Source organism: Telopea speciosissima, chromosome 1, assembly GCF_018873765.1.
Source record: "Telopea speciosissima isolate NSW1024214 ecotype Mountain lineage chromosome 1, Tspe_v1, whole genome shotgun sequence".
NCBI lineage: Eukaryota > Viridiplantae > Streptophyta > Magnoliopsida > Proteales > Proteaceae > Telopea > Telopea speciosissima.
Window position 1 is genome coordinate 77,055,748 of NC_057916.1, and position 27,419 is coordinate 77,083,166.

General features: G+C 39.9%; 4 protein-coding genes across 6 annotated transcripts in view; 2 read left to right on the top strand and 2 right to left on the bottom strand.

The window, feature by feature from the left end:
- The window catches only part of LOC122663151, a 31,031-nt gene extending 14,250 nt beyond the window's left edge, over positions 1-16,781 (top strand). The window contains exons 2-14 of one of the 3 annotated variants that reach the window (XM_043858856.1): positions 4,408-4,459; positions 4,557-4,758; positions 5,063-5,137; positions 5,263-5,364; positions 5,568-5,596; positions 5,856-5,969; positions 6,578-6,692; positions 6,995-7,185; positions 7,258-7,374; positions 8,687-8,767; positions 8,947-9,185; positions 15,763-15,802; positions 16,095-16,781. In XM_043858856.1, the coding sequence (XP_043714791.1) occupies positions 4,412-4,459; positions 4,557-4,758; positions 5,063-5,137; positions 5,263-5,364; positions 5,568-5,596; positions 5,856-5,969; positions 6,578-6,692; positions 6,995-7,185; positions 7,258-7,374; positions 8,687-8,767; positions 8,947-9,185; positions 15,763-15,802; positions 16,095-16,679 (1,938 nt within the window). In that variant the 5' untranslated portion in view covers positions 4,408-4,411 and the 3' untranslated portion in view covers positions 16,680-16,781. Of the gene's footprint in view, positions 1-4,391; positions 4,460-4,556; positions 4,759-5,062; positions 5,138-5,262; positions 5,365-5,567; positions 5,597-5,855; positions 5,970-6,577; positions 6,693-6,994; positions 7,186-7,257; positions 7,375-8,686; positions 8,768-8,946; positions 9,186-15,762; positions 15,803-16,094 lie in introns of those variants that run through there. The other 2 variants (XM_043858863.1, XM_043858870.1) reach the window with 2 other exon arrangements.
- Positions 596-2,359, bottom strand: LOC122663174 (pentatricopeptide repeat-containing protein At3g29230-like). The gene has a single exon (XM_043858881.1). It carries the CDS (start codon positions 2,332-2,334, stop codon positions 646-648), a length of 1,689 nt encoding a protein of 562 aa, XP_043714816.1. The 5' UTR covers positions 2,335-2,359; the 3' UTR covers positions 596-645.
- Positions 16,782-21,298: 4,517 nt separating the features above from the next.
- On the top strand, positions 21,299-23,031 carry LOC122663182 (LIM domain-containing protein WLIM2b-like). The gene is made up of 7 exons (XM_043858887.1): positions 21,299-21,354; positions 21,464-21,467; positions 21,500-21,635; positions 21,729-21,828; positions 21,932-21,957; positions 22,068-22,157; positions 22,505-23,031. The coding sequence occupies exons 3-7, from the start codon at positions 21,501-21,503 to the stop codon at positions 22,811-22,813; spliced, it is 660 nt and encodes a 219-aa protein (XP_043714822.1). The 5' UTR covers positions 21,299-21,354; positions 21,464-21,467; position 21,500; the 3' UTR covers positions 22,814-23,031.
- A 1,245-nt stretch (positions 23,032-24,276) lies between these two features.
- On the bottom strand, positions 24,277-25,540 carry LOC122654899 (WD repeat-containing protein RUP2). The gene has a single exon (XM_043849164.1). It carries the CDS (start codon positions 25,522-25,524, stop codon positions 24,277-24,279), a length of 1,248 nt encoding a protein of 415 aa, XP_043705099.1. The 5' UTR covers positions 25,525-25,540.
- Between the last annotated feature and the right edge of the window lie 1,879 nt (positions 25,541-27,419).

Sequence of the window (27,419 nt, forward strand, 5' to 3'; positions counted from 1 at the left end):
CAAATAATAATCTGTTTTGACTATTACTAGTAGTAGTTTGAATTCCAAGATTGTTATGAATTCTAGATGTAGGGGCTCATGGCCTTGGACAAAATTTTATGAAATATATGAAGTTCTTTTTATTGGGAGAATTTTGTTGCCATGGAATCGGTAGTGTGCTTGGTGGATTTCTTAATGAAAGAGTGGATTTTCTTCACAGTTTTGGTGGATTCTAAAACCACAGCAAGTGGATTCTTGCCCTATTTTCCCTTCTGTCTTTCTTTCTATATTATTCAAGTTCACGAATAAGGTTTCTGTCAAATATTCAGTCTCTTAGCCAAAAATTGAAAGATGTTGGCTTCTGCTATCCCATCAAAGAAATCATCAATTTGGTGTGTGTGTTTAGTCTTAATGTCTACCATCAAGAAACTCGTTACTGCTGACCATGCAAATAAATTCCTTGTGTTTGATGAATTGGGGAGGAAGTTTCGGTCATGGTTTACTCAGTTGGGTTGGCCTCTGACTCGCATTGTATTCAAGTCTCATATCTTCAATTTCATTGGGTACAAGGAGAGGATACACACTACTTGAACAACAACTTCAATAGGGAATTTGCAGAATTGTTTTTCCTGATCATAATATGACACAGAAAGGTTAATTTAAGGGTCATACATGAACGACTTCCAGGGCACTACACCCAGCTTTCTTCCATAAGCTCTTCTCTTCCATCTTCTCTCGCGCACGCACAGCCTCTGGCCATTGACCACTTGATGCGTAGATGTTCGAAAGAAGCACGTAAACTCCTGGTTCATTGGTTTTCAACTTGTCAACCCAGTTCATTATCCTCTCTACCAACTTAGAGTCACTGCTAACTCTGCAACCCCCAAGCAAAGCTCCCCAGATAGCAACATCTGGGTCATGTGGCATCTCCTTCAACAGTAACTCTGCTTCTTCAAGCAGACCATTTCGACAAAGCAAATCAACTAAACACCCATAATGTTCGAGCTTCGGATTTATCCCAAAATCTCTCTTCATACTATAAAATATCTGGTTACCTTCTTCAACCAAACCTCCATGACTGCAAGCAAACAAAGCACTGGAAAACGTGAAATCGTTTGGCTTCACTCCCTTCTTTTGCATCACAAAGAAAATTTTGATGGCATCTGCTGTTCTTCCATGGATGGCCAGTGATTTTATCATTACATTCCAACAAAAGACATCCTTATTTCCAATTTTAATGAAAACTTGAAAAGCTCTATCAACATCTCCACATTTGGCATACATTTCTATAAGAGCAGTCGCGACTGTAACTCCCACCTGAGACCAATCTTCTATATGATTATTATGTATCCATCTTCCAAATTCCAGAGCACCCAATTGGGAGCAAGCAGAGAGGGCAGAGACAAAAGTAAACCCATCCATATCTACACCTCCCAAATGCATCTGGACAAAGAGATCCAATGCTTCCTTGAACTTCCCATGCCGATTGTAATTTGAGATCATGGAATTCCATGAAATCACATTTCTGACAGGCATTTGTTGAAATAATCTTTTTGCCTTATCAAGGTCACCTGAGCTAGCATATGCTTCAACCATACAAGTCCATGATATGACATTTTTCTCCGGCATCCGATAGAACAAATCTCTCGCCTTTTCTACATCCCCAGCTTTGGCATAACCAGTAACCAGTGAATTCCAAGAAACTACGTCTCTTTCAGGCATTTTATCGAACAACCTTTCTGCACACTCGACATTGCCAAGATTCGCGTAAGCAGAGATCATTCTATTCCACAATTCTATGGGCTTAAGAACCATCTCATCGAAAACCTTCCTCGTATCATTTAAACTGACATCTTCCTTGTCACTGGGCTCAGAAGAATCGCAATAACATTCTATCTTCAGGTAGAAATTCAGAAGCGAACTGGCAACGGAATAAACACGACAATATCCCCATTTTAAAATCTGACAGTGTATCTTCTTACCTTCTTTATCCAAACCCATCAGAGCACACGAGTTTAAGACATATGGGTATGTGAAGTTATTGGGTATAAGTCCTCTTTCAGTCATTTTATCGTACATGGAGATGCATTTCTGGTGAGGGCCATTGTAAGCATAGCCTCTGATCATGGCATTCCAAAGTAAGATTTCAGTATCGAAAATCTCATCCATTTGGGAAAACAGAAGCTCGGAGTACTCCATCTTTCCAAATTCTGTGCTCCTTCGGAGGAATTTCAAGGAAATTCCGGCGTCTTGGTTGAGGGAGGTTGTGATGATGAAGGCATGTATCTGTTTCAGCTGTTTGAAGCTGCATTGCTGCAACAAAGTTGAAATTCTGACTTGTGAGTAAGAAAGCATGCGTTGCGTTGTTTTCTAGTGGTTGCGTCAGCTAAAAGTAATTTTCTTTTCTCTACGTCGTCTTATACGTTTGAGGGTTAGAAATTATGATTTAAAATATCAGAATCGGATAACAAAATTATTTCTCCAAACAGGCAGCTTGGAAGATTTCTCTCATAACAAAAATTTTCTCTCCCTTTTGTCTGAACCGCCTGTGTGGGATGCCTTAGATGGCTTTTGCATGGGAATTTCTCTCTAGGCTACAAGCTTGGAAATTCCCAATTTAAAATTTAGGGCAAAAGATTGTTACTAGCTTTCGCACAAGCATGGGGGCCAATGAGAGTGCATAGGAACATCAACAAGAGTGGGACTATTTCATTTTATGGGAATAGAATGGTCATTTTGTGTGGTTCTGTGTTTGGATGCAGGGACCATGCAGTCTCGAAGGGATATTTTTTCCCTAAAATTTAATAATTCGGTTAGAATGATTTGAAGCTAGTGACATTGTAATGATTACAAATTTTTTTTTTAGGTTTAACTTAATTCCATTTTCCTTGCATTAATTTCTCTTGCAACCAAATGAAGGCATGGGGTTTTGTTGAGGTCAAATAAACTTGACTCATGTAGGTTTGCGACTCAAATAAAAATGTCTTTCGGGGTATTTTAACTGTTCAAGAAGCTTTTTTTCTTCTTTGGGTGCTAAACTCATCCACTGTGGGGTTGGAAGATTTAATTGGGCGCTCAGCGCCCAGGGAGTGCCCAGGGGGCATCCAAGGGTTGGGTTGTGCCGCACACATCTCGACACGCCTAGTAACGTGTGAGGCACAACCCAACGGTTGGATGCCCCCTAGGCGTGCTGGGCTCCCTGGAGAGGAACTCAATTAGGGGCACCCTTATTGGGGGTGTGCAGGAGTGAGACATAAGGGCGAGAGGGGAGTGCATACATGGCATAACATAGTGGGGAAGTCTCGAACTCAAGGCTATAATTCAAAGGTCTGCTTTGACAGGTCAGGCACAACACACCATCCCAAGGCTGGTTTCTGAGATATAATTATTTAAAGACAAAAGGCTATATGTATAGTTGTACATGGTTGAAATGACCAAATCCCCCCATTTGACGAATTGCCATGTGCAATCGTGCATAAACCCCTTTCCATTATTTAGAATTAAGGGAGAAGAACACTGCTCGATCGCGTGGCCCATGCACCAATGAGGGGGCCAATGAGAGGACACGCAGGGGCATCAACTAGGGCGATTTTTCATTTTGTAAGGGGGGGGGGGTGAGAATCATTTCAAGGGACTATGTCTAGGCACAAGGCCATGCAACCAGACAACGTTCTTTTTTCCTTAGGCTATTTTGGAAGACCTAAATCTTCTCCGACGTGCAAACCCCTTCAGCGCACATCCGACGACTAGGAGCACCTGTGCACCCATCCCGAGTGCCCATATGCGTTGAATTATGTCTCTCTTCAAATTCAATTTTTCCTCGAACATTTTCTTTATCCTTTATTTTTTCTCTTGACGTCTAAACATGGTCTTAAAAATATTTCTCATAAATGACAGTGAATTGAACACTTGACATCCTCTGATTGGACGTGCTGCGTGCAACGTATGTGCAGAGGAACTCAACTCCAACAAATACACGAAGGGGAAATGAAAGCTGCTTGGTCGAATTCCAATTCTCAGGTAAGTTGTATATCTGTTGTTGTCTGTTGATTTTAGTTCATATCAATCGATCATATACACGAACAGTTCAATTCAACAGTAACTCAGTAGAGAGGCTAACGAGAGGTTTCCGTTTCTCAAATCAAAATCATCAACACAGCAGATAGAAATTTGACGCTTTCAGTCTACCTCAATCAATTCTTGTGGCAGAAATTACCAAACTTTAATCATCGATCTTTCAAATTTGATAAAAATTTCTTATTCGTCGGAACAGGTAAAGGCAGTTTATATTTTCTTTCGTCAAACTGTACTACTACGATACTAAGTCGACACTAATCTAATATATAAGGTTGCTTTTATGATTTTCTTTTAGTGGTTATTGGTTGATTACAATCGAGGTTCACTTCCGCTAGGGATTTATAGTTCAAGGTTCATGGAACTGGAGCAGAATGATGGCGCATATAGTTGTGAAATCAGGCTGGTTAGTTAGCTTCATTTGTCTGTCTTGCATTGTCTAAAATTGGGTCTGAAGAAATTATGAGAAATACTGACGGGAAAATCACAAGGACTAATTGCAGAGGGAGAATCCTCAGAGGCGCAAGGATAAAGTAGTTATTGGCTGTGGAGCTGGTTTTGGCGGGGACAGGTCGTTTGCGGCTGTCAAGCTTCTTCAGAGAGTAGAAGGGTTAGACTATCTCGTACTTGAATGTCTGGCAGAGCGGACCTTGGCCGATCGTTACCAAGTTATGGCATCTGGTGGAGATGGTTTTGATTCTCGAAGTACGTTGGTTCCTTAATTTCAGAATCTAACTCTCTTTTTGTTTGTTTCTCTATTTGTATGTTGTTGGTTTCCCTCCTTACATATGCATCCCAAACTTGTTTCAATAGTCTCATAAATAGAAAGTAATTCAAAAGAGAGGGTGGGGAGCAAGAGTAAGGAACACAGTTTGGTTGAAACAAGATAAAATTCATACTTGAACTAGCAATTTTTGGTTTGATCTGCACTTCTAGTGTATATATCATCAGCATTCTGCAATCTGAAATCATCTTGTTTGTGCTGTTCTGTCCTTCAATGGTTGTGTAGTTTCGGAGTGGATGTCCTTGCTTCTACCTTTGGCTGTGGAGAAGGGAACTTGTATAATTACAAACATGGGTGCAAGTAAGAAACTAACAACATCAAACATTAATCAATCTGCAAATTATTTCTGTTTTAATATAGATGGACCTGTTTGCACTGACATGCTGTATTTTGTTAATCAATGCATAAAATCTAATTGTGGAAAGTGGACCCACTTGGTGCACAGAAAAATGTCATTAACATAGCCACAAATTTAGGGCTTCATGTAACCGTGGCTGTGGCGTATGAAGTTGCTCTAACAAAATCAGGTATACCCTTATGTCCCCTGAAGAATATTTTCTCTATTCTGTAAAATGAAACTGTGCGCCAACTAGCACTTGTTGATGTCATTATTAATAACTCTGCTGATATATTTAATTTTTGTATACAAGTAAATTATGTCATTTTCTTGTTAAACAACAACATCCTAAGGCTTACAGATTGCTTTTTCCACTTTGTTCATATATTTCAGGCTCAGGGTCATTGGTTACCTCAGAAGGTGTAAGGATTCCGTACTCTTCGACATAATTATTCCTAACACTTTATTTTCTTCTAGTCACTTTGTTTAATTACACAAACACATATCAATGACTATACAAAATCACACCTTGCGCATGTAACTTATTTGTAAAATGTTGTGAAGGGCATGGCCACTTTTTATTTTCCTAAATATTTTGGATATTTTAATATGAATTTGATCAAGTGAAAATATGTTTCTGTATTATGAAGTTGGGCCCAATATTCTTTCTGATGTATGTAGGGTGCCAGCACATATTTAGGAGCAGCTCCCATTGTCCAATGTCTAGAGAAGTATGAACCACATGTTATAATTACGTCACGGGTTGCTGATGCAGCATTATTCTTAGGCCCAATGGTATGGAATTCTTCTTTTATAATCCTAAGGTGCTTTTGATAATATTGAAGATTAAGCTATATTTGTTGTGTCAAGTGTACATGTGTAGCATTGTTGTTTGCCTGCCGTATAATTTCAGAATTTGACCATCTTGATGACCTTATTGTTTAATTCCAGCAAGATCTGAATATGAAATTATTTGTGCTACTTGTGAAATAGAACATTATAAATATTAGAAAAAGAAAAAAATGGAAGGATTAATATATGATGATGTTGTTGTTGTATTAATGTATAATTAATATATTTGAGAAACAGATGCTATAGCAAGTTTCTTATAGTTTCAGGATATTAAGATATGTACATTAAATAAAGATGGATATGAATATACATGTACTATGGGAGGCTGTAACCAAGTCCATTGGTACTCTCACAAAATAGAGAAAAGAGAAAATGTGGGCAAAGGTCATATCTTTCTGTAACAAAATGGGAATGTTAATTGAACAAACATTATGTCTGACATTTTCAATTATATTTGGTTCCTCCATTTGTGTAGAATGTCATGCAGTTAATCAATTTTATAATTTACTTTTGAGTAATTATCCAAATAATCTATTTGGAATGTTTGTTAGGTCTATGAACTAGGATGGAATTGGAATGACTTACAGTTGCTGGCACAAGGATCTCTTGCTGGCCATCTTCTGGAGTGTGGCTGTCAACTCACAGGAGGGTACTTCATGCATCCAGGTGAACTATTGCATAACCGTTGCCTTTGCATAACTTTGTAATTAGACAGGTGGTGATTTTTCTAATGTATTCAAATGAAATCCCTACATCCTTGTCCTCCTTCAGTTTGTTATGATTCTGGGAAAAAGAATCTTGGGAAATTGTTGACTGTTCTATTATACAGGAAACTTTTAACTGTTACATGTAAGCCATCGCAGGGGATAAATACCTAGACCTATCTTTTGAGCTTCTTTTCGATTTATCACTTCATTTCGCTGAAGTTGGTTTTGATTGATTTTAACTCATATGTAATACCATTGCAGGGGATAAATACAGAGACCTATCTTTTGAGCTTCTTTTCGATTTATCACTTCCTTTCGCTGAAGTTGGTTTTGATGGAAGTGTATGCGTAGCAAAGGCAGAAGGCAGTGGAGGGGTTATAAGTTTTAGTACATGTGCTCAACAACTTATCTATGAGGTTGGAGATCCAGCTGCCTATATTACTCCCGATGTGGTAGGTCCACATATTGAGTCATCTTATACTAGCACTTAGTTGCAAAATATTGATATCTTTCCATAATAACAGGTTTTAGATTTTGGAAATGTTTCTTTCCATTCATTATCAAGAGACAAAGTTGCTTGTGTTGGTGCGAAACCATCTGATCAGTGTATTCCGGACAAACTGTTGAAGTTAATTCCAAAGGTAAGATCGTATTTGCACAATTTATGTCCACTAAAAAAATTTGAAGCAGAAAATAAGATATCCACTTCCAGTGTTGTCACAACTTTTAGCTCCTGAGTCTAGATAAAATTTAATCGGCCTTGAGCTGCACTTTGTAAGCTTCAATGCTAGCCATGTTTTCAAGTATGAGGATCAGATTCTGCAACCTGATGGAGTCAACTTAGGATCAGCGGAGCTTGATCCACCAATACGATACCAATATCCTCAAAAATCCGCTGACCAGGTCTATTAACCCCTGTTTACCACCAATACTCAGCCAGGAACAACCAAACTCAGCCAACCAACTTGGGTTCGGCAGAATGGAATCAAACTCATTCCTGCATCCTGAGTTTTAAATCCTTGGTGCTAACCTAAAGCTTTCATAGGAATGAGGAATGTCACAATCCCTTATAATTGTGATTTGTAACTTTCCGACCTAATGTGTCCTTGTCCCTCTCCCAATCAATGCAGAAGATTCAGGTGGGTAGGTCATTAAATCAACAGGGCTGTAGTGATCTGACAATGTCCTTCTGTATTGTTGTCATTGGCTTGAATACCTAGCCAGTTTGCTTCGGAAGGCCATCCTGTTATACTATTTCCATGGGGGGAGGGATCTCTTGGATATAATTTGGTCCCTAGATTTTGGTCAGCTTAAATGAATCCTGTTCTGTCCACTGTATTTGGGCCATATCTTTTATTAACTCATAATACTCGTTCATTTTATCACCACTTCAACTGAAGTCTTTTTAGAACCATAACCTGCTCCGTACCACTCTTAATCAGTGCATTAGGTCTTTGCTGTCATGGCTGAACCATCTTGGTTGATTTCCCATTATTTTGTCGCCCATTAACACCACTTGCTAGTTCTCTCAAATGCATTGATTTTTGAATCCATTTTTCCTGGTCTTGAAATGTTAAGTATAATAATGCCAATGGGTTCTGAAACTACAGTTCTCTAGTTTTAATCTCAGCACTACAACCATTAAAGCTAATGAATGATGTACCACAGACTCTCTGAATACAAATTTCATGTGGTTCTAAGGCATGTGTTTTGCATGTATAACTGTTTCTGTGGGTGCTTGTGTCTGACAAATGCATTGATTTCAGTTAATTTAACCTCATGCGAAATGTAAAACCATGTAATCTTTTTCAATTATCCTCTTGCTTATTACCTTAATTAAAAATATATTGCAGCCAGAACCCTGGGAAGCTACTAAAGCCACTTGTTACTATAAAATTTATAAATTTAATATTTATCTTCTGGGGGAAATAAAACAGAAGTTGTTCTCCTCAGGATTATGGATGGAAAGGCTGGGGAGAGATATCCTATGGAGGATATGGATGTATAAAACGTGCTAAAGCAGCTGAGTTTCTGGTAAGTTAAACCTTTACACTTTTCATATCTGTGCCAAATGGGAGTTTCATTACTTACCTACCCTGTGGTTATTCATGATTATGACTTTACTTCTAAAAATTACTTATAAACAAGACTGGACATTTTATTCTTTAAATTTGATTTTATTTTTGTAGTGATAATCTCTTTCATTTCATCAGGTTAGGTCATGGATGGAAGAAGTACTTCCTGGTGTTAATGAGCGTATTGTTTCCTATATTATAGGACTTGATAGCCTGAAAGCAACCAACATCAGTGAAGCCACATTGTTGGAACGAGACAGTGAAGACATAAGGCTACGCATGGATGGACTGTTTGAGCAGAAGGAGCATGCAGTTCAGTTTGTGAAAGAGTTCACTGCTTTATATACAAATGGACCAGCTGGTGGCGGTGGGATTAGGTTAATTTCTTATTGGCTTTTGATTGTCTTTATTTTAACATTGCTGACTGTGAGACTCTAATGTGCTAAAGGTATTTCAATGTAGTTGATATTTCCATTACACAATGGCATTGATTAGATTAGGAAAAGGTGGGAAATGGAAGTTATAAGCATTTACCACCCCCCCCCCCCCCAAAAAAAAAAGAAGAAGAAAAGAAATAAAAGCAAAGTATAAAATATTATAATGGAGACGTGTCTGCATTGCTCGAGAACTATTATACTGGTTTGACTGTTTGTTGTCTATTATATGTGACTCTTTTAAGCATGATGGCAATGACCAATGGCAACTGTCAACCTATCACCAAAGCCACTATGGCCGTTAAAATCCATTAAGACGAAGTTGTAAGCTAAGGTTATGCCGTGCATGTAGGTTTGTATCTGTATTACATCACATGTCTTCTTCCTTGGGTGGTTTCAACTTCAAATAGTTGCAAAGTCTTCTAGTCAATCAACTTCTCTGAATCATGTGTTAGAATATATGGGCCAGAATACCGTAGGGGTATTCTGGTCCTTTTTCCCACTTTATCTCCCACTTTCTCCCTCTTTATTTTCTGTTTTTATTATTCTGTAATTTGCTTTTTATTTCTGTATTTTTCCCCTTGTCGATCTCTATTAGAATAGACAAGGGGAGCACTCCTAGTTGTTTCTATTTCTGTTATTAGCACTCCTACTTTGATTAGGAGTTGTACTCTTTGATTCTATTACTATAAATAAAGGGCTAAGTGATAGGATTAATCACTTAAGCATTAATCAACTAGTTATTCTCTCTGCATGGTATCACAGCCACGATTGATCTAACCTAAATTTTTTTTCCCCACCCTCCCATCGTGTTCTCTTCTCTTTCCCCTCTCTCTTGATCTCTTTTCTCTTCCTTCTCCTTGCTTCTTCTCCTTATCTAAGGGCAGCACTGCAGAGGTGATCTTATGATCTAGTTGCTGCCCCTTCTCACCTCTCTTTTTTCATAATTCATGACCTAATTTTCCTGTTTGATGGCTGCTGCTGGTTCCCTCTTGCGGAAATTAGAGCTTCCAAATTTTATTGCAGATCGGGCCTGGGTTTATTGGGACTGCTTCTCCCTATATTGGAGCACTTCTGCGACACTGGACTGCTGTTTTCCAGCCTCATATTGGTACTGAAGGCCCCTTCTCCCATTCGATTTCTTATTTTCAAGGTTCTCCTACAACAAAACCCTGAGCCTTATCGATATTGGGATTAGGGCTGATTACAGTTGCTGTTTGTTTTTGGTTTTATTCTTCATCAAAGGCATACCCTGCAGGCTCTTGGACTGATTCACCTGGCTTCATCTGCAGCATAGATTTTTGGTTTACTCTCCCCCCATCGATTGCTCTTTTTTTTGGGTTTCTTCCAAACTCTAACTTAATCAATATTGGGGAGGGCTCCTTGTTTGCTGCTGGTTTTTTGGGTGGTGTGTTTTCCATCCCTGGTTTGGCTTCTTCAGTGGCTTTCTCTGCTGATCAGCTCCTCTCTGCACTATGGGTGACTCCACTGATATCTCCACTGCCACATCTGATCAGGTTACCAATGACAAGTCTGATTTTCGTGATCTCCACCCTAACCCTATCAAGTTAGACGGCAGCAACTATCTTCTATGGTCTCGATCAGCCTCTTTTGCTATTGCTGTACGTGGCCTCACTGATTATATTGATGGGATTATTCCTATGCCGACTACCCCTAGTGCTGCCCGGACTAAATGGCTAGCCCACAATGGCCTTCTTATGTCCTATTTGGTTGGTTCTATGACTTCAGATCTTGCACAGGGTTTTCTTTTACTTGATACGGCTTCTCAGATTTGGGCAGCATGTAAGGAGACATATGGGCAGCTTGGTAATGATGCTCAGGTTTATGAGCTTCGCAAGAAGGTTCTTCATACTACTTAAGGGGACCTAACTGTGTCTAAATATTATGCCACTCTCTGCAGCCTCTGGCAGCAATTGGACCATTTTTCAGATTATCACCCTGATACCGTTGCCAACATAGTTGCATATAAGAAGCATGTTGACAAGATTCGGGTTTATGATTTCTTGGCTGGGTTGAATGTTGAATATGACTAGATACGTGTTCAGGTGTTGGGCCATTCACCTTTTCCCACACTTGAAAAATCCTATGCCCTGGTCTCTTCAGAAGAAAACTGCAGTGGCTGCTATGTTACATCCTCCTATTTCGGACAGATCGGCTCTCCGCATCGCTGCCCGGCTCATCGCTACCCCTATTGGTACGTTATCTGTTGGTAGTTCTACTTCCAGTCCTATTACATGTGACCACTGTCACAAGCCTTATCACACCAAGGACAAATGCTGGAAGCTTCATGGGAAACCGGCTGACTTTGAAGCCAAGCGGGCTGCCAAGAAAAAACCTAAGAGCAAGGCACATCAATCTGAATCTCTTGCTATAGCCCCAGCTACGGACATTGGTCTATCCCAGGACGATCTACAGGCTTTCCTGCGTGTACTAAGGTCTTCCGCTGCTGCGGCCTCTACTACTTCCGCTGCTACTGCCAATTCCTCGGCTCCTTCAAGTTCTTATTTTGCCCGGTCAGGTATCCCTTTTGGTGGTCATTGTGCTTCTGTAGCTTCCCATCCCTGGATAATTGATTCCGGAGCTACGGATCACATGACTGGCTCTTCTAGCTTATTTTATAGATACTCTCCCACTTCTGGGAAAGACAAGGTCAAAGTGGCTGATGGTTCCCTTTCCTCTATCTCTAGAAAAGGGATCATCAACTGCACTTCAAACCTCCCTTTGTCTTCTGTTTTACATATCCCTAATTTTACTACTAACCTCCTTTCCATTAGTAGTATTACTCATGATCTTAACTGCAAGGTAACCTTTTTTCCTTCCCATTGTGTTTTTCAGGATCTGGAGTCTGGGAAGATGATTGGATTGGGTAAAGTTCATGGTGGGCTGTATCTGCTTGATGATGGTCATCTCTCTCCACCGGTAACTTCTCCACTGCATCAGAACTCCTTGGTCTCTTCTGAACTTTACCAATGGCACTCTAGATTAGGTCACCCTCCATCAGGAATTTTAGCACATTTATTTCCTTCTTTAGTCACCAAATGTAATAAGGATAACTTTTTTTGTGAGGCTTGTGTTCTGGCCAAACAGACACGTGCAACTTTTTCTTTATCAGATAAAAGGAGTTCTTCTTGTTTTAATTTGGTGCATTCGGATGTTTGGGGACCTAGTCGTAAGACCTCTATTTCTGGCCACCGTTGGTTTGTTTCATTTAGTGATTGTCATTCTCGTAATACTTGGATTTATCTTCTTCAGTCTAAAAACAAGTTTTTTCTTGTTTTCAATATTTTCATAAAATGATCCAGACCCAATTCCAGGCCACTCATAAGGTTTTACGGAGTGATAATGACACTGAATATAAAGAATCCCAATTTCAACAGTACCTTGCTGATCATGGGATTATACATCAGACTAGTTGTGTTGATACCCTAGCCCAAAATGGTGTGGCGAAAGAAAGAATCGCCACTTGTTGGAAGTGGCGGAGCTTTAATGTTTGCTCGCCATGTTCCATCCCAATATTGGGGTGATCTTGTTCTTCTGCAGACTTACCTTATTAATAGGTTGCCTTCACGGGTTTTGGATTCCCGTAGCCCCGCTGACCTTTTACTTGGTGATTCCTCTTTTGTGGTCCCTCCTAAGGTCTTTGGTCGTGTCTGTTATGCTAGGGATACTCATTCCCCTGGCAAACTTGAACCCCGGGGGTTGAGGTGTATTTTTTTGGGTTATTCTTCAACCTAGAAAGGTTACAAGTGTTACCACCCTCCTACCCGCCGTACTATGGTCAGTATGGATGTGGTTTTCCATGAAACCCTTTCCTATTATTCTTCCCCGCCTCTTCAGGGGGAGCACTCTAGTGAAGATGTGGTTCATCCTCTTGGGTTTCCCTTCCCAGCATCACCTATAGCCACCAACCAGCCTCCCATAACTGCTGTCTAGCCTCCCGAGGTTGCTGTCCAGCCTCCCATGGCTGCTGCCCCTTCACCTGGGGGGATTCCAATACAAGGGGAGACCTTGGAAATAGGTGGTGGTAATGTTCCTACTCAGGGGGAGCTGACTCCAGTACAGAGGACCATTCGTAACTTTCAGAGGACCATTGACAATTCCACCATTCTCACTTATAACCGGAGATGTTCTAACAGAGGGCAGAATTAGTCTACTGCAGCACCGATACCCATCTAGTTGCCGCCTCAGGATCCAGATCCTCCTCCTGGTGAGCCCTCCTCTTCTGATCTACCCATCGCACATCGCAAAGGTACCAGGACTTGCCCTTTACAACCTATTTCCCGTTTTGTTTCTTATAGTTCTCTTTCTCCTTCTTTTCGTACTTTTGTTTCCTCCCTTTCTTCTGTTTCCATTCCTAAAAATTGGCAGGAAGCATCTATAGATGGGAAGTGGAAGGCAGCAATGTTGGAAGAAATGAGAGCATTGAACAAAAACAATACGTGGGATCTTGTAGCTCTTCCTCCAGGGAAAAAACCAGTGGGTTGTAAATGGGTGTTTGTGGTCAAGCAGAAGGCAGATGGTACAGTGGATCGGTACAAGGCACGTCTAGTTGCTAAAGGCTTTACTCAGACATATGGCATTGACTACCAGGAGACTTTCGCACCAGTAGCAAAAGTCAATACTGTCAGGGTATTGCTATCCTGTGCTGTAAACCTTAGATGGGATCTTCAGCAGTTGGATGTGAAGAATGCCTTCCTCTATGGTGAACTAAGAGAAGAGGTATATATGGACATTCCTCCAGGTTTTTCAAGTCCTGCTACCAAGGGTAAGGTTTGTCAACTGAAGCGTGCACTCTATGGCTTGAAGCAGTCACCAAGAGCTTGGTTCGGTAGATTTCACAGGGCTATGCTTTCAGTGGGCTACCAGCAAAGCAATGTTGATCATACCTTGTTCATCAAACGTATGGGTGATAGGGTTACTCTCCTCATAGTTTATGTTGATGATATTGTAGTGACCGACAATGATGGTGATGAGATAAAAAGGTTGAAGCTGTTTCTTGGCCGTGAGTTTGAAATTAAGGATCTGGGGACTCTAAAATATTTTCTAGGGATAGAGGTTGCTCGCTCTTCAAAGGGCATATTTCTGTCTCAGAGAAAGTATGTCTTGGATCTACTATCTGAAACTGGGCTGCTAGGGTGTCATCCTTCAGACACTCCCATAGAAGCTACGCCAAGACTTATGGAGAAAGAAGGCACACCAGTTGACAAAGGTCGTTATCAGCTGTTGGTCGGCAAACTTATCTACTTATCTCACACTCGGCCAGACATTGCCATTGCAGTTAGTATGGTCAGCCAGTTTATGCATGACCCTTATTCTTCTCATATGGAGGTGGTTCTTCGCATCTTACGATACTTGAAATCTGCTCCGGGACAAGGAATTCTTTTATCTTCCAATGGTCATCTGAAGGTTGAAGCATACACTGATGCAGATTGGGTTGGTTCATGTGATCGGAAGTCCATCTCTGGATATTGCTCTTTTGTAGGAGGTAACCTCGTCACCTGGCGTAGTAAGAAACAGAATGTGGTGGCTAGGTCCAGTGCTGAGGTTGAATTCCGTGTGATGGCGCATGGCATCTGTGAATTGTTGTGGCTTAAAGGGTTGTTGCAAGATATTGGGGTTGTCCAACTTCCAATGATGTTATATTGTGACAATAAGGCTGCCATAAACATCGCTCATAATCCTGTCCAACATGATCGTACAAAACATGTGGAGGTAGACCAACATTTCATCAAGGAGAAACTTGAAGCTGGACTAATCTGTGTTCCCTATGTGAAGTCTACTGATCAACTGGCTGATGTGTTCACAAAGGGTCTGAGTGGCAAAGTGTTTCGTCCTTTTTTAGCCAAGTTGGGCATGTGCGACATCTTTGCACCAACTTGAGGGGGAGTGTTAGAATATATGGGCCAGAATACCGTAGGGGTATTCTGGTCCTTTTTCCCACTTTATCTCCCACTTTCTCCCTCTTTATTTTCTGTTTTTATTATTCTGTAATTTGCTTTTTATTTCTGTATTTTTCCCCTTGTCGATCTCTATTAGAATAGACAAGGGGAGCACTCCTAGTTTGACTAGGAGTGTGCATTCCTAGTTGTTTCTATTTCTGTTATTAGCACTCCTACTTTGATTAGGAGTTGTACTCTTTGATTCTATTACTATAAATAAAGGGCTAAGTGATAGGATTAATCACTTAAGCATTAATCAACTAGTTATTCTCTCTACATCATGGGGGTTTTATTTAGAGACTTTTGACTCTAATTGATTACTATCTATCTTGTTTCACACCTTTCTCGTGGACAAGAGAGGAATGTTGAGCAGATATGATGCGGTTCGTAGCTAAGTTGGGTCAATGCCCTAGAGTTTGTGTCTTTGCTGTGTTCTTATTCTTCTACTTATTATTATTATTATTATTTTGTTTCTACTGGATTCCTTGTAGCCGACCCCATTTAGTTGGGATAAGGCTGAGTTGTTGTTGTTGTGATTCTTTGTTGTTTGCTAAATGCAGCACAGGGCACAAGAAAGAGATAATTCTTGAAAAAGAACTGGTATGGCTTACTCATCTTAATTTATATTTCCTCTTGGCTGTGATGTGGGATTCAATTATACACTGCTATACGAAGGAATTAATGTCTGGGATGATCATGACCAGGTTGCTCCTGTCTTTGGTCAACTCAACCTCAAATTTGAATTTTAAAAGATGAATCAAACACATTCCAGTCATGATTGAATCTAGTCTACTTCGATATATTCCTAGCTTGTGCTTTTAAACTCGAACCATGCCTGCAGCATCTAGTCCAAGAGAAGAAATTCTGAAGAAAGACTTGACTTGTCATTCAGGTTGGACGTGAATCTGTGCTGTGGAAAACTGGAGCCGAAGTCACTGAAGTTATGGACTCAAGCCTGGAGACCAGCCCAAAAAATGATAGAGTGAAAGATCATAGTTTACATGGGACACACTTGGAGGCAAGCAAGGAGAAAACTGCATTTGGTGCTCATATGGAGTTGCCATCACTAAAAGTTGAAGTAGTTCCTGCTCCAGCGGGCCAAAGGATTCCACTTTATCATGTAGCACATGGCAGGGCTGGAGATAAGGGAAATGACTTGAATTTCTCCCTTATACCACATTTCCCTTCAGACATTGAGAGGCTGAAGACGGTAATAACACCCGAATGGGTGAAGCAAGTGGTCTTAAGTCTTTTAGGTATGTCTTCCTCTTGTGATCCTGATGCCATCAAGAAGAGAAACTGTTGGGTTAATGAACACGTGAAAGTCGAGATATATGAAGTCAAGGGAATCCAATCTTTGAATGTCATGGTCCGAAACATTCTTGATGGTGGTGTCAATTGTTCTCGGAGGATTGACAGGCATGGCAAGACAATATCGGATCTCATTTTGTGCCAGCAAGTTGTGTTGCCTCTGTGATTGAGCTGCAAGGTATCATTATCACTTAAGCAGTACTATTCAAAGAGGTTCTCTGCATTTTCATGCACTATAACTTTGAGAGTCAATAATTGCTGTGTAAATGTATTATAAGTTAAAATAAACATTTTTTGAGAGCTGAATACTATGAAAGTAAGATACAAGAAACTGGGAGTTCTGTTGTTCTAAGGCTCTGTCTGGTTGCAAGTGAAGGGAAGGAAGGGGCAGTGAAGTCAATTTTAAAATGAAAATGGAAACTTTTATAATCATGATTGTGTAACTACCTAAGCTCTTACTAAATATGTTAATTGTACTTTTCAAAAGGGAATCTTAATTTTAATTCTTAAGACCAAGGAATTTGATTGCAAAATGTAGTAAGATTTAATGACCAGATTTTGAATGTTTTGGAGTTGGTTACATTAACTTTTATTTAATGATTACAAAAGTTTCCCTTTTATCGTACCAAAATAAAAAAATAAAAAAAAAAAGAGACAAAAGTTTCCCTTTTAGTATTGATTTCATTTCACTTCCTTTCTCTTTATTTACCTTGCAACCAGATGGAGCCTCAATGTATCTTTGATCTGTTAGTTCTTCTGGTTCGAGTGACTTGGCTTGTTAAACAGCCCACAATAAGAAGAGTAGAAGGGCTTTTGTATTATTTTTATATGAAAAAAAATAAATAAATAAACCTTAACTAAATAGATACAAATGTACATCAGTTTTAACAGATACAGAACATTTCTCCATTCTAGCTGACCTGGCTAACCTATCTCAGCCACTGAAATTACCTTCCTATCCTTCTTCACAAAAACTACTGTTTTAAAGGTTAAAACACAAGCTGATATATATCATACAGAAAGCAAAAATATCCCAAGGCCAAGTAGACTGTCCTCCCTCCTGAAACCAAGAAATCAAAACTTAACAATCAGTCCAGACTACTACTTTTTCCCATCCTCGGTCTTTGGCGCTTTTAAGTCCTTGATAGAGACCCCTTGCCTCCAATTCATGTGTGAATCCTGCAATACCATAATTCTAATTCATAGAAGCCACAAGAAAGCTAGAGTTATGACATAACAAAGATGCCATCTTGCATCCTCTGTTTTTGAATCCAAACTTCAATCACATATAACAACTGTGTCTACCACTGGTTTGAAGTCCCTGATATTCAACTAATGAATGGTTCTACTTCAGTATGATCATGTCTATAACATCACATTGATGAAGAAACTAGGTCACTCTACCGAAGGGTAGTATCTATCTTGAGGTGTTCAATCCATGGTCCACTACACCACCTATTGTATGGTCCCCATCCCTATAATAAATCATTCCAATGAATTGGTCCTATCAGTGCTTATTCAAGGAATCAATTGAGACATGGATGAAGACAGATTGTTACCCTTTTTTTTTCTGTTTTGTCAATCATCCAGCCTCAAAGGGTTCTAGTTGTTTTTTACAATCCCTGATTGGGTTGAGCTCCAAGAGATGCCAACCCCACCTGGTAAAAAAGAAAGGGGAGGGGAGGGGGGGAGGGGGGGGAGGGTGGATAGAACCTGAGACCTTTTGGGAGACTATACTCTATCGGACAAGGATCTAACCAACTGCGCTAACATTTGTCCTCTTCTGTATGGACTAGTTGGTGTAAAGGCTATACAGAAGTGTGGTTTCTTTAATTCCATTGCAATTTGACTATGCACCGAGTTTTCATTTACCAACCACGGTTTTTACGGACGACCTTCATTGGCCTTGGATGGGTGCTAAGGAACAATGGAGAGCATTTCAGACCTCCCAACAAGTAAGGAGGAGGGAGTAATAATGACCCTAGATTCGTGAGTGTTTCCTTCATCCACAGTGCAAGAAAACTTCGACCTTTGACTTTTATAGATGGCAAAACAAATATTAAATGATTACCCCATTGACTGTGGCATCCGATTGGTGTGCATTGGTATCTCACAACAGTGGAGGGATAGTGTCAACCATTCATAAAATAGGGTGCAAACATTTAGGACCCTAGGATGATGGGTTTTCCCTCCACTGCACGGTTTAAGGAAAACTTTGCCATTAATTGATTGTTAATAGTGTTTCCGAGAACAACCGGATGGTTGAGAATAGAATAGGAAAGTAAACTTCGCGGTAGGTCATATGGTTGAGATGACCACGGAATTTACTTGCCCCAAAATCTGCCAAACAAAAAGTCAAAGATCAAATACGCTCTCCACATGGTTCAAAGTAGCCTGCCTTCTTACCTTGATGAGATGAATTGAAATTTAGGATCCATTGATTCCTGGATGAGTTTGGATTGCAATGTGGATCTGTATCGGAATTGGGTCTCTGCATCCAAGTCATAATCCAACATATTAAATGATGGGAAAAGGAGATTACTATAGGTTACGTGGCACCTGTGTCGAGACGCAGGAAGAGCAAAATGGCCATCCTACCCCTCATGAAATATAAAATTCCACCCCTATTGGTTGCCCCTACACCAGTGCAAGGGCAATACAGACTGACAGAGATCCGCCTCCCTAATATTTTCATCATTTTTTTTTGCTTTATTTTGACACCAGGAATTTGATTCTTGCATGCCTGCGGTAGTAGCATTTTCTACATGTCTACTTTATATGCCAATAATTGTAACATACGAGATCAGATGGAATTCAAATTTTGTTGACAGACCCTTCGGTCTCCTACTCATAAGTTAAGTTGCAATCCTATTGAAGATGACACATGGAAAATAGAACTTTGAAAATCTATGCCTATAGGAAAGTGAAGAGTAGTGGTTAGAGTACCGTAGGCTTACATGGACATATATGTGGATGCAAGCCAATACCCTGGAGGATGTTTAACTGAAGTAAGTTTTGAAAATATGATGACCTCTCTATCCAACGGCCTAAATAGCTACATCATGTGTTCACGTGGCAATATTTAAAATGGATATGTAACAGAGATTCCTAGCAAGGGCATGTTTGGAACTAATTTTCCTTTTGACATTTGGGCATAGTTAAATTTGACTAGAAATTTGGTAGGTAAGTAAGGGTTGGACCTACTTGTTAATACTACTTAGGCCCCTCTAATCTATGATAGATGGGATAGCCACAACAGCATCTCCTTGCCCTGATGATATATTTTGAGCGTTAGAACAACGTCAAGAGTGGGAAGAGTCCATCATTCGGAGGCAAGCTTTTGGTTTCGTCCATAGAAACTAATGGAGAAAGAGAGTGTTAGGAGGAGAGAGATTGTAAGAGGGTTTTCTATTCTTACATTATGGAAAATCATTTCTTTAAAAAAGAAAAACCAAAGATTTCATACACAGCCCGTGCAAGTGTGCATGGTCTTGCCCCCTTTCACATGCATTGGAAAAAGACAAAACCCCCCAACCTCTCTATTTAAGTCTCAACACTCTATGTGAAAACTTTTCCTAAAAAGAAATTAGAAAGCAAATGATAGACAACTCTCCTATTGAGAAGGTGTGCATCGAAGAAAGGACTGGGTTTCACTTAGCTCACGGTAAAGAGATTCCCTACCTTTATTACAATTGGATGGGCTTTAAGGCTATGTTAGATTTCGTACGTAAAATTGCTGGATTATGTCCGAAAAGCTTTTGCCAAGGTCGTGTAAATTTGACCAATGCCATTCAAGTTCTGTTTGGTTGCAAGGGAAAATAAGGGAACGGAAGTGAAAATTTTAAACCTAAAAAAGAAACTTTAATTGGTAATCACTAACCCCACATGATTATATCACTAACTCTAAATTATTATTTATATATAATTATTATTAAATTTTCCTTTACTTTGCATCTAAATACCTTGGATTCAAAAACAAAATAAGTACATTTAAAAAAAAATAATATTATTAAATGCGATAAGAAATCTAACTAGTTTATAATTTTGGAAAAAGAACGTTGTTTGGTTGCATGGCTCTTGCCTTTTTATATCAAAACATAAGAGCGTGAAAAATTACCACCCAACTTCTCTAGATATTAAAAATCTAATACGTGTTGATACCCCTGTGCCCACTCTAATTGGCCCCCCCACGTTGGTATAGGGGCTATAATGAAACCCATTAAAATGGGGGATGGGGGCGGGGGGGGGGGGGGGGAGGAGCAATAGGGATATAAAAATTTATGGGTTTGTGACACCATTTTCGTAGTTATGGATATAATAACGAACCCAACGACCAGCACAAGAATAGCAAAAACTAGTTTGGTATGGTATATTTTCGATCCATGGATCCTGGAGTTATGTAATCTTCAGCCATGAGTTTCCACGTTACTAAATAAAGTGCTATTACCAAAACACAAAAAAAAAAAAAAAAAAAAAAGGTTTGGTTCCTGTCTCCATTGTAAGCTAAGCTCCAGATCATTTTTTGTATAAAGACTGAGTCAGAATCTCGTCATTCTCATTCTTCCCAAATTTAGTTGAATTTACTCTCTATAATTGAGTTGTCCATTTTCATCTTATTTCCTAAGCAATCGCAACTTCAATCACGTGTATCTTCATAATCCACAGGTGGAATTCACCATTTCCACCCATTAATCCATCCACTTTTAACCTTTAATCCACCTTGCATCATTGAAAGGACAGGTGATTCTGTTATAATTTGATTTAAATCACTCTTGTTTTGGCTTGCATAGGAGTTCCATCTATCTCAAAAAATAAATTTTTGGGAGATAGAGCAAGAACTCCATGCTTTACCATTGAATTCTCTTCTTCCAGAAAGAAAAAAAAAAAACCCTTTTCTTCAATTCTCAAGATCTCAATCTGTTTCTATTTTTTTTTATCTCTCATCAGCTTTTGTGTTAGGGATCTTGTTGAAGAAGAAGAAAAAAGAATGGCTTTCAGTGGGACTCTGGAGAAATGCAATGCTTGTAATAAGACTGTTTATGTGGTTGATTTGTTATCAGCAGATGGAATCTCTTATCATAAATCCTGCTTCAAATGCAGCCATTGCAAAGGAACTCTTGTGGTATAAATTATGAAAATTATGGAAAACTGCATTTCATTTTCCCTAGTTTTTGTAGTTTTTCATAAAATTTGTGATAATTTATTTGTTTTACAGATGAGTAACTACTCTTCCATGGATGGGATCCTTTTCTGCAAACCTCACTTTGAGCAACTTTTCAAGGAAACTGGTAGTTTCACTAAGAACTTCCAAACAGGTCTCTCTCTCTCTCTCTCTCTCACCCACCATGTGTGTCTGCTTCTCTTTGTTGGGCTAATTATATTTTGTTTTATCATGGATGGATGTGTTCAATTCAACAGGAAAATCTGAGAAGCAAAATGAACTGGTAATCCATATTGGTTCTTTCTTTTTATTTTAGTTTTCTTGTTCACTGAGTTGAATCATAGAGAATGAGGGTTCTCTAACTAAGAAAATCTTATGTTTATTCTTGTACAGTCTAAGGTTCCTAGCAAGCTTTCCTTCCTTTTCTCTGGGACCCAAGACAAATGTGCCACTTGTAACAAAACAGCATATCCATTGGAGAAGGTTTGCTCTCTCTCTCTCAAGCCCTAATTTGATCTTCTTCTTGTATGTGTCTTCTAAATATTAGGGACTTCAAATCAAGGATTGAGATCTCGGTGTCGGTCAGGCCCGAAACCCAGATGTGTCAGATTTCGTTTCGAGGTTTTGACACAGGGTCAAAACTTGGGTTTCAACCATGGGTTTTGACCCTGGAGATTTTGGTCAGTTTCGACCGAGATTTAATTCCATGCTTCAAATTAGATTTTAGACTAATGGATTCCCAAATTGAGGTCCAATTATTGGGAATATGGAACCTATAATTATAAAGCTTATATTCCCCACAAGATTTAATGAAACAACTTGTGGTGCAGGTTACTGTAGAGGGAGAATCTTACCACAAGTCATGTTTCAAGTGTTCTCATGGGGGTTGCTCCCTTACAACTTCATCCTATGCTGCTCTGGATGGAATTCTGTACTGCAAGCACCATTTCTCTCAGTTGTTTAAGGTGAAGGGAAGCTACAATCATCTCATCCAAACTGCCTCAATTAAGAAAAATGCTGCAGCAGTATCTGTCAAACCAGTACAAGAAAAGGAACCAGAACCACAAGCAATATCCACAATGGAACTAGAACCAGAAGTGGAAAAAGAACCAGAGGAGCAGACACAAGAGCAATCATAAGGGATTGTCATGGTTACTTGTTTATTTTTCATGTTTTCCATTTTCCCCATTTTTGGGCCCAGTTCTTTCCCCCTTGAAAGCAGAGATTAAGATGTCTAAAACTGGGTTTTGACTCATTCCATCTCAAACCCCCGTCCCCCCCATCGGGAAAATTTGTTGTGTAATTGTTGTTGAAGAGTTAATTTGAATTTCTGGGCAAATTTCAATTGTTCTATATCTTATGCCTCAGACATTGCAGAAGATTTATCACAAGAACAGAGAAGTCACCTTAAATAATACTCAAGGCTCCAGAAGGAAAAAATTAATTTAAGAATAAAGAAAGAGAGAAGAAATTTAATTCAAAATCTACAGTCTTGATAAAAGTAAAATAATTCAACACAAGTCCCCAAAAGGATCTGCCTTATCCAACACAACACAGATCCTCTACGGCGCAGCTGCCCGTAGCGGCCTCTACGGCGCAGACTGGGCTGCACGTGCAATGAACACCTTACTCCCGCTTTGTAGGACCAGGATCCTTTGCAGTACCGACAAGACAGCAGTGCACATCCGATGGCACAGCAGAGGCCAGGTGGCACACATAGCACACATGGCCTCTACTGTGCCGTCGGATGTGCATTGCCGCTTCGTCGGTACTGCAGAGGATTTTCATGTCCTGCTCAGGCAAGGCATTTGGGCAGGGGTAAGGCAGTCTTTGTGCACGTGGCTCAGTCTACGCCGCTCAAGCAGCTACTGGCAGCACGCCGTAGAGGATCTGGATCCTATCCAATGACTACATTTGGGAATCTGACTGAGCAAAATGGGCCCAAATCATCTCCTGCCAACGTGGATAGAAATTATTCTTCACTTACGTTCCATTGCTATCAGGGTACCCATTCTAAGTGTAGGGAACGTTCACGTACGTGAGCATACTTGAACAACTCACAGCCGTGAACATTCACCCCCCTCACCTGTCCTACCCACCATGACTGGAATACAAACAGATAATGAAGAAAAAGTCTTCTGTCAGTGGTTGTTTTCTTCTCTCTCTCCTCTTTCTCCTCTTTCTCCTCTCTTTCCTTTTCTCGTATTCTTTTATGTCTTCTGTAACCCAAAAGTTCTCTGATCAAATTACAAGTGAAAGGAAGCAACGATGCACTTCTCTTGACCACAAAAACCTTTTAACTCCCAACCCCAAGAAGACTGACTATACAAACTGAGTCCCACTCCCTACCCACTTGCCTTCTAAGTCCTAGTTATTAAAAATCTTTAATTATCCTGGCTATGATTGGAAGTCAAGAAAAGAAAAAAAAAGAACCGAAAAAAATATATATAAGACAAAAAACATGATGATATAAATCTATCTTTCATCAAAATTCAATTTTTTCTTTTCTTGGCTTCCAAACATAGCCTTAAGAGAAAGATGATAACAATGCAAATAATGATTTCAAATCAATAATCCATGAGAATAAATTCTATCCAAATCCCTAACAAGTGGTATCAAAACTAGATGATGATTTCCTTATCCCCACAAAAACCTGCAACACCCCATCAGATCCGCCTGCCGCAAGCATGCATTGATCTTTATCTTTATCTTTATCCTCTCTACCTTGTCTCCAGCTCACACAGCTGACGAACTCTCCTCCTCTTTTCTCACAGCCAACCCCACCCACACCCACACCCACACCCACACCCTCAAATCCACGTACCCATACGGGTTCTCTCCATCTCTTATCATACACAAACACCTCGTTACTCTCTGACCCGCATCCGAAAAGCCCTCCATTGCTCCATGCAGATAACCCAACAAAGCTTCTACTGTTCACATGCCCTCTATACGTGCGTATCACACGTGCACCCTCCATGTCCCATAGCTTCAAGCACCCATCCGTCCCTGCTGAAACCATCTTCCTCTCACCTAAGAACCTCACGTACGTCACCGTCTTCTGATGCCCTTTCAACACCATCACCGGCTCTGTCATCTTCCTTACATCGTATACGTAAGCCCTCCGATCCGCACATCCAACACCCACTAAAGGCCCATCAATCGGTTCAAACTCCACGCAACAAACGGGGCTCCGAGACGCGCTCGGCTGTGCGATGGCCACGCACGTGCCATTCCCACAGCAGCGCGTGTCCCACATTTGCGTGGTTCCATCGTCGGATCCCGACGCGCCGAGCGATGGAACCCAATGCGAGTAATCTACACTCCAAACTCGCCGACCGCCGTGTTCGTCACGCTCGAAGATAGGCACTCGACGGTCTAGATCATACTCTGTCACCACACCGTCATAGTCACCGGAACCCACCACGCGACTGCAAGTGTTGGGCTTCCACCGAAGGCTGCTAAGCTTCGCCGGGGTGCATATGTAGAAGTCACAAGAACTGGTGTGGTCCAGAAAGATGGTATCCTGTGCACCCTGGCGTATGCCATATGGTAGCAGGGAATCTAAACTGTAGATCCTAATCTTTCTAGCAATTCCTCCTGTTGCTAAGAGACGATCAGATGGGTCGAACTCAATTACGCCGAGGGTGTCGGATACTACCCCAACGTTGGCGCTTGAAGAGACAACAGTGGAGAGATTGAAATCCCATTCATAGAGCGGTTTTTCTTCTTCTTCTTCTTCTTCAGATTTTCCTTCTGCAGCTTCTGCTTCTGTTTGTTGTTTTTGATGTTCTCGGGGTGGTTGGATTTGGATAGGCTGGAAGAGGTCTTTGGTTGTGTTGTTTCTCATTGCCCATTCGCAGGAAATGGTGAAGACGTCATTAGAGTTTATCTGGTTCTACAGTAACCCATTTGAATTCCTTCTTTTATCAACGTCTGTTTCCGGAAACCACCTCGCTTATACATGAAATTACAAAGGTGACACTCCTCATAATTGTAACTACCTCTAAGGGTGTCAAATCAAACCCAAACCGTTTAATAAATGATACGATGCCATTTAACTAAATGGTTTAAATTGCACCGGACAATTTAAGCGAAATAGACTGTTTAACATTCTTACATGTAGATAAATGTGCCAAAATCAAATAAAAATCGTTTACAGAAATTGAACCAAACCGTTAAGACCAAAATCGTGAAAATGATTTTAAAATTGAGATCGTTTAATTAAACGGTTTAACCGAAATTAGATCATTTCACCCTTAATTGACCCTAATCTAGTCCAATGGATAGCTTTGCCCTGATGTATAAAGTTTGAATTAGGCTGGTGATGCTGGTCTACCTTGAACCATCAACCGGGTTAAAAGTATACTGAACAAGGTCCTTTAACAATAAAAAGGGGTTCCTTTAACATTTTATTTCTATCATAGTCCATAGTTAGTTAAAATGCATTTTAAACATCATTTTTTTTTTTTAACGTTAACAAAAAAAATGCATTTAAAACTTGTTTTACATTTTTTTAGTGATGAAAATGATATTTAAAAAAGACATGAGTTGGTCCCACAATTTATGTGTATATTATTGTTTTTTGGTTTCCTATTTTTCAAATATAAACGATTAAAACCCGTATGGTCATTTTTTTTCGTTTTTGAAATATATGGTTGTATTTTATTATTGTTTCATTTAAATTTTGAACCGTTTTAAACACATTCTACCAAACAAATTTTTTTTTTTTTTTTTAGTATTAACTAACTGTTGATAGTTTGTAGTGTATTTGTAGTAATATGAATTTATTTGGGTTAACCCACAGTCCAGACAATTGATCCAAGACCCGGCCCAATTCTTTAAGGACGAGGTTTAGGTGGGGATCAATTTATGGAGATGGGTGTTATGGGTATTTGATATTTATTTTCATGGGTTGGCAGCGAAAATAAGTCTATTAAAAGTAATTAAAATTCACGTTTTGTGCATTTATTTTTTTTGTAATATTCAAGTGGAGGAGATACAAAGAAATGGTGGTTGCTTTTGTGCCTCAATAAGGATTGGGCTGTGAACTGTAGACCATACAAGTGTACAACTGCTTTCTTTGTTGGCTTTGGGCTAACGTGGTTGAACCACCACCTGTTGTCACCCTTTTTTTCCAAACACCAAAATCTTATTTTCGATCTTTTCAATTTATTCCAAATTTCTCGTGACCTCAGGTGACTATTAGACATGAAAAAATTCGTCATGTATGTTGCAGATTTAATGTCACCACAAATCATGAATTGCAACCATTATTAAACATGGCCATTCGTTCTGTCATGTAGGGAATGGTCTGATCTGATCATGCGTTAAATTTCAGTCTCAAATTTAAAAAATTTTCATTTCATCTAATGTGATATCCTCCAATGTATGTCCATACACGCCTTCGTTGTCTCATGAAATTTTCTCCTCTGCTGTTCGATGCCCGAACAGCACAGTGTTGTCCTCTCACATGGGGCGCGAAATGATGACTTAACCTCCCTCGGGCAGTGTGATCGGGCAGGGAGGTTAAGTCGTCATTTCGCCCCTATGTGAGAGGACAACAGGTATTGTTTGGGCAGCGGACATCAGAGGATAACGATCCCCCTTACACCTTAATTCATTGTCCTAAATTTTCTAATGGTTTATTTTCTCATGTTATTGACGCTGAATAATTAAGCTGTGTTAGAGGATCCAACCCAAAACGTTAAGGCATTATGTAGAGATAGCTCCTTTAAGTATATG